Here is a 13,330-nt window from a genome sequence, read left to right on the forward strand (position 1 = left end):
TTGAAGAGAAGAAAGGCACCTAGACCGAGGAACTCCCCAGGGTACTATGGGTGTATAGGACTATTGTTAAAATCCCAATAGGAGAGATACCGTTCGCCCTAACCTATGGCAATGAGGCGATAATATTGGTAGAAACAAGGATGCCAAGCTACCGAGCCCAAGTCTTAGTGAAGGGTTGAATATTGGGACATTAGAGGAAAATCTTGACTTACTAGAAGAGAGAAAACTTGAAGCAGAGGTCAGAATGACAACTGACAAAACGAAAGTAGAACAATATTTCAATAGAAGGGTTAAGGCAAGGTTCTTCATAATAGGAGACCTAGTCTTAAAAGAAACTAATGTCACTACGACACCTGATGGGAAGCTCGGCCTGTGATGGGAAGGCCCGTACTTAGAACTTAGTAGTGGCAAGCCACAAGACTGGATCGTATCATCTCAAAGATGCACAAGTAAAAAAGTTGCCTTTAGATGGTTGCGTTTAATGTGAATTAAATCTTTGCTAAATCATTGCGAGTATTGGGTATCGAGTTGCAGTGACATCATATGAATTGTGCACTATCTGTTTCCTAAAATTTAATACCAATCTCTCCGTCTTTTTCACATTAATTTGTCAACTCTTGTAGAGAGAGTTGTGTTATTCATGGCCTCATAATTGTTAGCTGGTATCTTTACCAATGCCTTTCTTGCATAACATCGCCCTCATTTTGTTTTGGTTGCCTTTTATGTATAGGCCACTCCCACCTCATTATCAATGCTTTCTTTTGCATTGATCACTTTAATCCCCGTGCATTTCTCGCCTTTAGCCCATTACAACTTCTGTCCGCCAATTGCCTTTCAACTCTATTCAAGTTCCTAGCAAACCTTCCATTCTACACTTTTATTTCGTCTTTGTACGTACATGATCCATTGGAACTCAAATTCTTCATTGGGAGCTACTTTACCCTGCTCTTGACAAAAAAAGAAATGATAAATATAGTTGTGAATGGCGTATAATTATTTAAAAAAAAGTGAATAAATATATAATTTAATAAAAAAAATTAATTTTTTAATATTAAATTCTATTATTTTTTAAAACGATTGCATATAATTTACATACTTTATGACTATACGTAATATTACTTTTAAGTAGATGTATAGCTCCTACCACCACACATCTTTTTTTTTTTTTTTTCACAATAAACACGTGGTGTAAGACTTTAAAATATAACGTATGACATTTAGAGACGTTATAACATTTTTAATTTTATGAATTTACTTCTACGGTTAAAACGTTTTTCTTTACAATTTGGTCCTAAAAACTACAATTTTGAGAAAAGTTAGGTAAAAAAGAGGCTATTTAAAAGAGGGAAAAAAAAAAAGAAAAAAAAAGAAAAGGCAATCAACTCTTCCGAATTGAAACTCAGAAAAGCCCAGCAGAAGCAGAGGCCACAGATACCAGAAGAAATGATTTCAAATTCGCTTTTGTTTCTCCACTTCTTCCTTTCCATTGCAGTGCACGCCCTCGGGCTTCAAAGGTAATCGTCTATTTGATTTTTCCACTTTTTCCTGGCTGTTTTTATAATTTGATTTTTGCAGGGTTGGTGCAAGTGTCGGACCAGAGAATCGGATCGGGCGCAGAGTTCTGCCGAGTTTCAAAGAAACCCCTGGGGGAAGTAACGCTACCTATGAGTGCTCTCCGTCCGGTCCCTGCGTTCCCTGCCTCTACTCCGAAAAGGTTCCGATTTTCATTTTTTACGAAGAATTTGAAGCCTCTCTTTCATGTTTGGATTTTTATACGACTGCTTCAATTGATAGATTTGTGTGGATATGTTTGTGACTCGGATTATTGGAGATTCGTGCCTCTAAAATTAGAGTTGGTGTCATGTGACCGAAGGTCGTAGATTTTCCTAAATCTGAAGTAATACCCAAGCTGTGTCCATGTTGTTTGTTGGTGTATTGTATATGAAATCTTTTGGAAAACTAACAAAGCAATTGAAGTATATAGTGGGTCTCCTCGCAATTGGGAATTTTCATTGATGCTATGGTGCAATGGAAAACAAGAACGGAAGGTAGGATAGAAAGTTGGGCCAGTGAATCCTCTATAACCTCAATCCCATTATTATTGGGATATTGGAAGAGACATACATTAGGCAGGAATGTGTGCTAATGTTTTTTGGATTACCTCTATGAAGCCTGAATCTTATTTTCATCTGACTTTAACTTCTGAACCAATATAGCTATATGAGATGCAACGAAAGGGTGCATTGCAGACAAAATTGCAGACCTTGCTGTGATCCTTCAGTATTAGCTCCATTGCTTCCTTGTTGACTGCCTTCTCAACTGGTAGCAACCGTGTACTGGTTATCATGTTATTTATTATTAGCCATCCACAACCTGGTGCTCCTAATAACTTCCTGTATAGAATGACAATAAAATGTGTAGATTAGCTGCTGCACTTTCCTCATATGCTGTTGATGTTGTTTGCATGTCACTCCATTGGTCTCTTAAATGTATTAGCGCTTATTTTTTTATCTTTATTTTGTTCTGCAGAATGATGAAAAATATAGGTGCAGTGAGACTGTTTATCGTATTCCATACAAATGCGTAGAAATCAGAGATAATTCGAAGGACCCAAATGTGAAAAATTCTCATAATAGCCGTTTTACTCTTGAAATCTCTGACAAGAATAAAAAATTAAATGGTGTATTGCATGATGCTGGAGAACTCACTACTCCAATGAGGGAGAGAAGTGTACTTGATGATCCAGCAATGTTAAAGAGTGGACTGCAAGCTTATACTACATATGAAAGCTGTTTACCGCCGGTTAATGAAGAGAAGTTGTCAGTGCTTGGGTTTGAGGTTAGCATTATCTTCTAGTATCTCTCTTTATCAGAGTGCCTGATTAGTGCACTTGATTAATTTGTCAAAAATGAAGAAGTAAATGCTAACAAATTAACGGGTAGAGTCCTATTTACATGTGATAGATCAAATATTCTGTGCTATGGGTCTATTTGGCTCTGGCCTGCTAGTCTCAATACTTTAATTTAAAGTATATTGTGCACTTATAATCCATGTAATGACATTGGAACACTTGTGCTATATTCCTTTACAAAAAGGATTTTCAACATTCAACATCACACACTTTTGTTTTAGTCTATTCTGTTTCTTTGCTTTGAACTTATTTGTCACAAACATGTAGAGCTTCTGCATCGTGATTCATGTATTTACTTTTTTGCTCTTCGTTGTGAGCTTATAAGTTACTTGACCAACGAGGTATTGACAATCAAAAAGAAAACATATAAAAACCTGATAGTTGTCTATATGTCTGCTTCTGTGTGAACGTGCGCACGTTTCTGACGAGTTATCTGTTGTTTTCTTAAGCACTATAAGCTAACTTGTTAAATATTTCACTTTCATAATAATGATTGGTGGATGCAAACATTGCAGATTAAATGCAATTTCTTTAAAGTTAGCCTTTTACTTGCTTTGCAATAAAATGAAGAACATGATACATGCCTGTGTTGATGCCTATTATTCTGTTTTACTCCGTACAGGGGATTGTGTTGTGTTTGTTGCTCATCAGCGGCACAGTTGTATACTTCAGAAGAAAGCGGACCATTGCCATGACAGGTTTTGGAGGGAGGATCCAGACCAACTCTAGGTTTTAATGCATCGTATGGATCCTTTTGCTTTGTGTTTTCCCCTATAATTAGGGCTGTATATAAACAAATCTGAGCACCATAAAAAGTTGTAAAATGTAAAGACTAACAGTGTAATAACATCTAAAATGATTAGGTCATTTTAAACTTTTATTCAATTTAAAGAGAAGACATATCCGTTCATGCTCCTGCCTCATATGGCATGCATTGTTCACAGGGATACTTAATATTCATCATCGTAAGATCTTCATGTATCTGCTTTACTTCAAAGTGAACCACCCGATTCAGATCAACCAAAGGATAATTGAAAACCTATTATACTCCAAACTCGGACAACTTCCCTGCTGCCACATCCCGGCATCCATTGATACTTGCATCCGACCGTTTCATTTACAGAAAAATATAAACACAATTCTTTTTACAACCATCATTTTGATGAAGGCATCTTTGTAAAATAATTTTATAAGGTTAAATATTTTTCTTTTTATTTTATTATGATACATGGACAATACACGTCTTACAAGTCATGTGTATCGTCTATGTGTCTTCATTCGTGATGACATGACTTACAAGTCATGCGGCAAGAGCTCTGTTAGTGGGTCTAACAACTGTCAAACGGAAGGATTAAAACAATGAAATTCAGAGTATATGGATGAAAAAGATTCATTTTTAAAAGCCAGTGAGTGATCTCTTTAAAGTCCAAACTACAAGATTTGGAATGACCATTGTCCATCAACTTTTAAATTTTTCTTTAAGAAAATAAAAAATATCCAAAAGTGATGAAAAGTGCCAGAATGAAAATAAAATAAAAGTGTAACTTGTAGTGGTGTCAATTAATGTTTGCGAGTCGTGTCAAGTAATGATCATTTGATTATATAGATTAACTTGAACTCTATCTATTAAGTTAAATGTATCAAATTTTTAAACTTTAACCTGACCATTTAAATAATGGGTCATGTCGTATCACCTGTTTAATAATTAATTAGAAATAAATCAATATGACACAATTCATTAAAACCCGTTTTATATAAATGGATTGAACTAACTAGTATAACTTATTTATGACCTAATTAATACAATTTCACATAAAAATTAAAAATCTATATTTATTAGAAGCTAAAATATTTAAAAAATAATAATAAAACTACTTACTAAAAAAAAATCAATATTTTTTAAATTTTAATATATAATAAAACTAATATTACAAACTCTACAATAACAAATATGAGTATAGGTTCATAATTACAATCTCAATAATAAAAATATAGTCACTAATAATAAAATTATAATTTTAAAATAAAATTTAAATGAATTATTGCATTATAATTTCAAGTTAAATGAGTTAACTCACTTATTAATCGTGTTCTTAACAGATTAAACTATTTTTATGTGAATCCATTTATATTAAATTCAAATTAACTAATTTCATGCTATATTTATATTAAATTTATGAGTCCTAACACATATTATCATCCTTAATTTATAACATTACTCTTTAACTATAAAATAATTATAAAACAAAAATTCTATTCTTCAGCCCTTTTTTTTTAAAGCACGCTGGCCACACCGTCCAGCCTGGCAGTAGGAAAAGACCAAAAGGGCCTTCTAAAAATCAACCTTCTCCAACCTACGAATTTGCTTTCCAAAAAATCACACGTAATAAGTTCCCTCATTCGACGGCTGAAGCGTAGCACTTAAGCGAAGCCACCTGAAAAATCAGTCCTCTCCCTTCGATTTTATGGTCTTAAACTCATCATTATTAAAAACTTCATTCAGACCATCCATTTTCTCTCAGACACCACCTTATGCGAAGCCCATAAACTCACTTTCCCTTGAAGCCACAAACCAATATCTTCTTCTCAAACGCTGCAACCCATCACTCGATCGACAGCAACCCATCCTAGGTCACTCGATGGCGACCACCTCAAACCGCAGCGACAACGACGACTTCCTCCCTGTACATAGTTGTGTAGATCTGGGTTTGAAATTTTCTGTGGTTACGACGGCGAATTCTTCACTATACGTAGTTACGTATTTGAGTTTTTTTCTCGAATATTTTCTGTAGATCTAGGTTTGGAATTTATTTACCTACTGAAGCGTGGTTTGTCTCCCTAATGGCTTGTTCCTTCGTGAGTTTAATCTTCACTTAGAGGAGATGAGGATGCAATGCAACACTGGAGAACACAGCTTCGGGATCGAGCAGATGAGGAAAACTTGTGCTGCTACTTAGGACTTATTTTAGTCTTATGAAAGATAGAAGAGGTCGATTAGATGCCCTTAAATAGTTTTTTTTTTTTTTTTTTTTTCACTCAAGTCAAAACAGTGTACACGTTGGCCAGTATGGCCAGTGTTAAAAACTAAGGGTAAGGCGTAGCACTTCTCGTTATAAAAGGAGAATTGCTGTAGTCACAAATCATTTCTTTACGGCTAAAAGATTTATCTTATTTTGTACTCCCATTTAATACATTATCGGGAAAATGATTCTGTCGTTGCTCAGTCTTATCAGTCAATTTGTCTCAGCAAAGTTTGGGCCGAACTTTCTAAACAAAAACCACAGAACCTTCTCCCTCCACCGTGTTCTAGCTTTGCAAAAATTGCTACATTTTATGCAGCTTAATTGCAATTTGCTAAGGTGGGGGAGAACTCTTTTTTTTTTTTTTAAACATAGATCCTTTTTCATGCATTCACTGATTTAGAAAACACATTGAAGATAGTGGGGAGTTTCCTCCCAATCCACTATACAATCTATTACAAGTAAAGCATGTTTACCTAGTTTATGTGCAACTACATTACCTTCTCTGATTTCTTCAATGATCATCCAAAAATAGCTTTCATTTTGCTCTTGTTTCTGAATGGCCAAAACAACCCTCTTAGAATCTCCTTCAAGCACTACCCTTCTCATCCCTAAATGCAATCCAAAATCTACCTATACGAGCCCTTTTAGCCTCAGCTATCGCTGGATTAGGAGTATAAGTTTCATTCTTTATCATTATGGCTAGAAAATTACCTTCCTCATCTCTGACTGCAACTCCAATTCCCAGTCTGAGTTGCTTTTTATCAATTGCCACATCCTAGTTTATTTTACAAAAATTTGGGGGTGGACAATCCCATATAGCATTCCTTCTATTGTTGTATTCTGTCTGGACAATGGACCTGAGATGTATACCTCCCAGTTCTTGTTACATTTGGTTTACCTTGGATATCACTAACTTTGGGTCAATTAATATGTTTTTAAAAACATAGTCATTCCTTCTCCACAATTTCGAGAAAATCAAAATGAGTTCTTCCAATTCTTCTCTATCCAGCTTGTTGAACATATCTTGTATCAGAGCCTTAAAACTGATGCATGAGACTTTGCTTTTCTGAATTCTTCTTGAGCATTGGCCTAGAATGTCAGAGTCTGAGATGCAATTCCATAAAATGTGTTTAGTTGTTTCTGGCTCCACTATACATAATGGACAGCTTTGATCTGTTATCACTTTCCTCTTGCATGGGTTAACTTTAGTTGGTAATATATCAAGGCATGCTCTCCATACGAAATTTTTTGTTGCTGGAGGGATTTTCTAACTTCCAGATACTTGTCCACTCTTCATTTTGCTGTGAGCTGTGAGAGCATTGACCTTTGCTTCTTTCTTGAATTTCACCTTGCATGAAGTAAGTACTTCTCACTGAATATTCTCTTATCTGTACCTCTCTACACTAATTTTATTCTGTCTATTGCCTCTACTTAATGGAATTTGACTAATTTTTTCTGCCTCATCTTGTGAGAATATTTCTTTAATGATATTAATCTTCCACTGCTTTGTTTCCTGGTTAATCAGTTCCTCCACTTTAGTTTCTGTGCTGAGATAATTCTGCCCACTTTGAGGAGTTAAAGTTGTGGGTGTTGACAACCATTTATCTGTCCAAATCTTTATAGATTTCCCATTTGCCACCCTCCATATAAGCCCTTCTTTAATTAAAAGTCTAGCATATATAAAACTTCTCCAAATATAAGAGGGGTTACAGCCCATTTTTGCATTGAGAAAATCTATACGAGGAAAGTATTTGTGTCGCAAAACTTGAAGGTGGTGAGTATGGGTATTGTATCAATCTCCAACACTGTTTTGCAAGCAAAACTTTGTTGAAGTTCTCAAAATCTTTTAACATCCAAACCCCCTTCCATTTTTGATTTCCCCATTTGATTCCAGTTGACCCAACTCAATATTTTCTCCTGGTTAATCTATCCCCACCAATACCCCTTCATCATTTTATTCAACTCACTCACCAACCCTTTTGGAAGTTTAAAAACTCTAATAAAGTTGAAATGGCTTGAATTACAGATTTGAGGAGAATTTCTTTATCTGCCTTTGAACGACAACTTTATAAAAGAATCTACCGAATCTAGCCCCTACCCTAACATTGCGGTGTTACAGAACAAATACACCATGTTATTGCCGCTTCTTCCTTCCAAAAATATACAAGAAAACAGGCCATTGGTGGCTTCTGTCAGTTCTCCTATGAGTTTCTTAAGAAAAACAATAAAGCAGCAGCACAAACTCCAACAAAAGAATCATGTTGATGATGACCCTCATCTTAAACAACAAAACTCCTCTCTTTTAAAGACACATCTACAATAACATAGCAGAAGAACAGGGGCTACAAGCAGCGGGCAAAAATATGAAATTACAAAAAATAATCGGGAGTCTTGCGTGTGGTGTCAGGCTCAATTTGCCGAGGTGCCGGATCAAACTGCAGAAAATTCTGGTCCATGTTCTCCCCAATTTCTAGTATTGCAGCCATATTCCCACAACGGTAACAATAGTTTGGAGCACTAAATACAGTCACCACGTTCTTTTCCTAGAAAAATAAATTTGAGATGAAAGTTAACAAAATTTGCAGTAGAAATAGATGTCAACCCCCCCAAACAAAGATTTCAGTCCGGTCAGGTTCACAAACCTGACACCAGTTGTACCCTTCCATGACAAGCTGGTGGGCTCTTGAAATCAATGTCAGCCCATTGGTATGGTTGAACTGAGCAGCTATATCCTGTCCGAATGTATAACCAGCACCACGTGGAGATATTCCCCACCCACAGCGGTCGTCTGGATCAGACCATAAGAGATCACACATTGGTCCTTCGTGTGGAACCTGCTCATGGCAGACAAATGGCACTAACTGTTATGCATGCATTTACAATTACCATGGGAATAAAATAGGGAGAATAAATATAGAGTCACATAATCGACAAATTTCAACGGGGTAAGCCTCAACACATACAGGGATGGATTTAAAAATTGGTAAAAAGATCAATATCAGCATTCACAGTCACGATGCCTCGATATTAATACTTTTACCAACAAATGCACTCCAACACAATTAATACTTGAAAGTGTTAGCCATGTCCACTATGAAACAGACGTGCAAAAATGTACATACCTCTTGTATACGGTCCAAAGCTCGGATATTATCCAACGTATCTAGAGAGGGTGACAGACCTCCATGCAAACAGAAGATCTACAACAACAAAGTAAGTCAGAAGCTGCCATAGAATTAATGAAGTAACCTAGCATCAACATATCCAAATCAAACCTGACTCTCAATAAGGGCGGTGAGGGGTAGATAATCAAATAAATCAGTGAAGAACTTCCACACATTGGCATTTCCATATTTTCTCAAGCATTCGTCATAAAAGCCATACCTGAAAGGGGGGAAAGGAATGAAGATAAGGTTGGAATTCTACAAAATCAACTGCAGTGTGTGCGCATGCGCATGAATCTGTGAGTGAGAGAGAGAGAGAGAAGAAGAGGAAGGGGGGCTTGGGGCTTAGGGTTTAGTTGATGGTGACTTGATATCACTATCTCACTCAGATATTTCACACAAAAAAGTCTTACCGCCAATGAAGGTTCAGTGTTTAAACAGTCATTCTTCATCTAAAGCAATATATATTTTTTCCAACCGAGTCATCGTAAACTACATATTCCCATGCATTTGTTACCCTCATCTTTCTTCAGTTATCTGTGCAGTATCATCAAGCCTAGATATGTCGCTCTTTACTCAAAAGTTTTTATTGCATTAGGAAAACCATATAAAAAAAATCCCTCTACTATCCAGTTAGAGCTATCTCTAGTAACTTCAAATGGGTTTATAACTGTGTACAAAGGCAATAACAGTGAATCACCAAACCAACAGATTAATTAAACCCACACTTGCACACCCTTTTTACAGGTGGAAAGGTCATCAACCATCCCCCACCTCTCAAAAAATATAAATGGATAAAAAATATAATTTTCATCTCAAACCTCAAAACATTCAACAGATATCAACATTTCCAGTGACCATTAGCAAGATATATACACCTCTTGTACTTTTGAAGAGGTTTATAATTTAGATTAAAAATTACAAATTAAAAACTGTAAACAACAAGAAAAGGTCTTACACTTGAGTTATCTGCCGGCTCTCATGATTCCCTCGAAGAATTGTGATCCTGTCTCTGTAACGAACTTTCAGAGCCACCAAAAGTGTGACAGTCTCAACTGAGTAGTAGCCACGATCTGCATATAAGTAAACAAGACAATAGGAAAGACTAGTATATTCATGATTTAAAACTTCAAACAGCTATTCAAACCTGCAACTCAAATAGCATTTAGTAAACAAAATGTGATACCTTTATATGATAAGATTAAGGATAGGTGGTGTATGGGATCCCACATTGCTTGGGAAGGAGAAGTTCTTGCTCTGTGTAAGGTTCCAATGTGGCTCTAATTGTATTATTGACTAGTCCTTTTGGAATATAGACCATGTGATTTGGGCTTTCTATTGGGCCGTTACAAATGGTATCAGAGCCTATCCCAACCAGAAATGTGGGACTTGAGCAGTGCCACCTACAATGGATAGGCCCGATGAGGACATCGGGAATTTAAGGAGGGTAGATTGTGATACTCCGATATGATAAGATTAAGGGTAGGTGGTATATGGGATCCCACATTGCTTGGGAATGAGAAGTTCTTGCTCTGTATAAGGTTCCGATGTGGCTCTAATTGTATCATTGACTAGTCCTTTTGGAGTATAGACCATGTGATTTGGGCCTTCTATTGGGCCGTTGCACAAAACCAAAGACATAATTAAGATAGCAGGATTCTTGAAAGATGAAAAAGAGGAGGAAATAGAATCCAACCAATTATCTCAACATCAGTACTGCCCTCTTCATTAATGACACAAATGTATGACATGAATAACACAATCCAACCTATTATCTCAATAGTGACACTGTCCTCATACTTCCCCTTAAATTTGCGACATCTCTAACTAAGCACATAATTTATGCACTGAAATGATTGCTGGACATCACATAAACATCAAAGTTGAATACTTCCCATGCAGAAAAACACCCACGCTACTTCAAGAATACCTAAAATTACTTATGATAAAACGAGACTGGCTTTGCTGCAGGACAAAAATATCTCATATTACAACATTCATCTTCACATGATCCTCTACAAGCGTCTTCTCGATTGTCTCTCACCCACAGGTTTTAAAAGCACCAGTATACACTCTTTTTTTGTTTTTAAAAAAGTATGAATATACATGTCATAAGATACAGAACCAAAAGATGTAAACAAATTTAAAAAAGAGTGCTAGATTCAAAAAGAGATTTTGCAAAACGAAAGCTCACAAGCTGACGTAGCTAAATATGATACGTTAGATCTACTTTGCACAAAAAAGAACTTTGTAATATAATGTACCGCATTAAACCAATCTGTCAGTGAGTTTAATTTTGCGAACCAGACATTTCTCTATATAAAACATGTATTTATTAACATCTTAGACAAAAGCCATACGGCTAGTTTGTGGTATGTGGCAAATCATCCCCAAAACAAGATAAGCAGAAGCCTGGGTTCAGTCCAAGAAAGTTGTTTTTGCAAACAGATTTGACCGCACAAAATCTTAGACCAATTGCATGTAAAAATCTGCAACGCCATATTTTGGCCAAATCATACAGTTTCCATGCATAGTCTGTACAATATAGCTATGCAGAATCATCACAATTTGTGCACATCCCAGACACAATACAAACCAAGCTTAAGAAGCTGCCAGTAGGTGGCCACCTGAGAGCATTGGGCGCTTACAAAACAGCAGGAGTATCTTGCATACAACTTTTCATTTAATCAGGATTTAAAGCAAATAACAAATTCTAATGATAGAAAACCATTGCTCACCCCCCAAAAGGTAAGAGTTGTTCTTTCTTTCAAATAATTGAGAGTAAGCATGAAATACGAAATTTAACATATGATTGGGCCCTCATAGATCAAACACCTATTTGGAAAACAAAAAGGGCCAACGCGTTATATTAGGCATTTCACGATCAAACAAGACCAGGAAAATCCCAAATCAAACACATCAGGAAGCAGCTTTTTTTTTTTTTTTTTTCAGAACAAGGAAAGAAAAAACTGGCATCCTTTTTATTTTTTCTTGATAGGTAAGAAAAGAACTCGCATCCTCACCTACATAATCGCCCATAAAGAGATAATTGGTATCGGGGGCATTCCCTCCTATCCGAAACAGCTCGATGAGATCGTAGAACTGGCCGTGGATATCACCGCACACCGTCACGGGGCACTTAACCGGCTGTACGTTCCACTCCTCAACCAGAATTGCCCTGGCCTGATCACAGAGCGTCTTCACCTCGGCCTCAGGCAACGGCTTGCAGTCCATCAGATGCTCAATCTGACGGTCCAGATCCGCGTGCGAGGGCATCGTTTAAGCCTCCCTCTATCTCTTACCACTCAGATCCACCCCGACGAGATCGCCGATTTCAGGGATCGAAAGCCGCGTAGAGGGAACCGGCCGGACCGATGTCTAGAACTCAGTCGAAACGAAAACTCATCGAAAAAGAGATTAGTAACTTGTAAGGGTTAGGGTTTCGGGTTGAAACACGCGAGGCAGAGGAACGAAACGAGTCGTTTTCGAGATCGGTCAGGGTACGACCTCACGAGTATTCCTAGCAGCTGTGTGCGTGTTTCTTCTCTGTTTTGGGAAAAAATATAAATTGAATAAAAACCATATTTTCTTTATAATGAGGGGGAAAATACAGAAGAAGAACAAAGAAGAAACGGAAGAAAAAGCAAAGAAATATGCTTCTAAAATGAAAGGGAAATATTTTAGCTACAGATTACGTAACAGTAATATTATAAATTGAGGTTCTTTATAAATTATATAAAATTACGTTAGTTTATAAAATTATTTTTCTATAATCATTTTATAACTATAACACCCCTCAAAATGAAATGTAAAGAGAAAATGAAAATATCATTTTGATTAAAATACAATTTGCTGAAAATTAGAGATATGTTGATTTTTAATTTGAATTTTGTTGTCTTTTTTTTTTAATATTTTTTATGGGTGAATTTTGATGTCTTAACTTTGCTGAATATAGGTTGTATTTTAAATAATTTTTTTAGAGTTTAACTCATTAAAATATATTATTACATACTATTAAGTTACTGATAAGGTGATTATATATATTCATTCTATCAAAATTCAATTAAATTGCAATAAATCTCACATATAATGATTAAATCAGTATCTATTAATATGAATTTATAAAAAGATATTTTGATATCGTCGAGAAGAAAGATAATATTAAACCATTGTTTAAATTTAATTGACATTGTATCTTATTATTGATTATTATTCTAAAATAAATTATAAGA

The 13,330-nt window shown here is 35.9% G+C and overlaps 2 protein-coding genes across 2 annotated transcripts; one reads left to right on the plus strand and one right to left on the minus strand.

Annotated features, from left to right (window-relative positions):
- Nucleotides 1-1,353: 1,353 nt before the first annotated feature.
- On the plus strand, nt 1,354-3,796 carry LOC122312523. The gene is made up of 4 exons (XM_043127160.1): nt 1,354-1,514; nt 1,576-1,714; nt 2,530-2,838; nt 3,534-3,796. Exons 1-4 carry the CDS (start codon nt 1,444-1,446, stop codon nt 3,645-3,647), a joined length of 633 nt encoding a protein of 210 aa, XP_042983094.1. The 5' UTR covers nt 1,354-1,443; the 3' UTR covers nt 3,648-3,796.
- A 4,251-nt stretch (nt 3,797-8,047) lies between these two features.
- On the minus strand, nt 8,048-12,697 carry LOC122313409 (serine/threonine-protein phosphatase PP2A catalytic subunit). Its single transcript, XM_043128385.1, has 6 exons — nt 12,122-12,697; nt 10,057-10,171; nt 9,210-9,318; nt 9,057-9,134; nt 8,577-8,768; nt 8,048-8,477 (listed from the first exon to the last, which is right to left on the minus strand). The coding sequence occupies exons 1-6, from the start codon at nt 12,372-12,374 to the stop codon at nt 8,304-8,306; spliced, it is 921 nt and encodes a 306-aa protein (XP_042984319.1). The 5' UTR covers nt 12,375-12,697; the 3' UTR covers nt 8,048-8,303.
- Nucleotides 12,698-13,330: the final 633 nt, after the last annotated feature.

The sequence above is a fragment of the Carya illinoinensis genome, chromosome 6 (genome assembly GCF_018687715.1).
Source record: "Carya illinoinensis cultivar Pawnee chromosome 6, C.illinoinensisPawnee_v1, whole genome shotgun sequence".
NCBI lineage: Eukaryota > Viridiplantae > Streptophyta > Magnoliopsida > Fagales > Juglandaceae > Carya > Carya illinoinensis.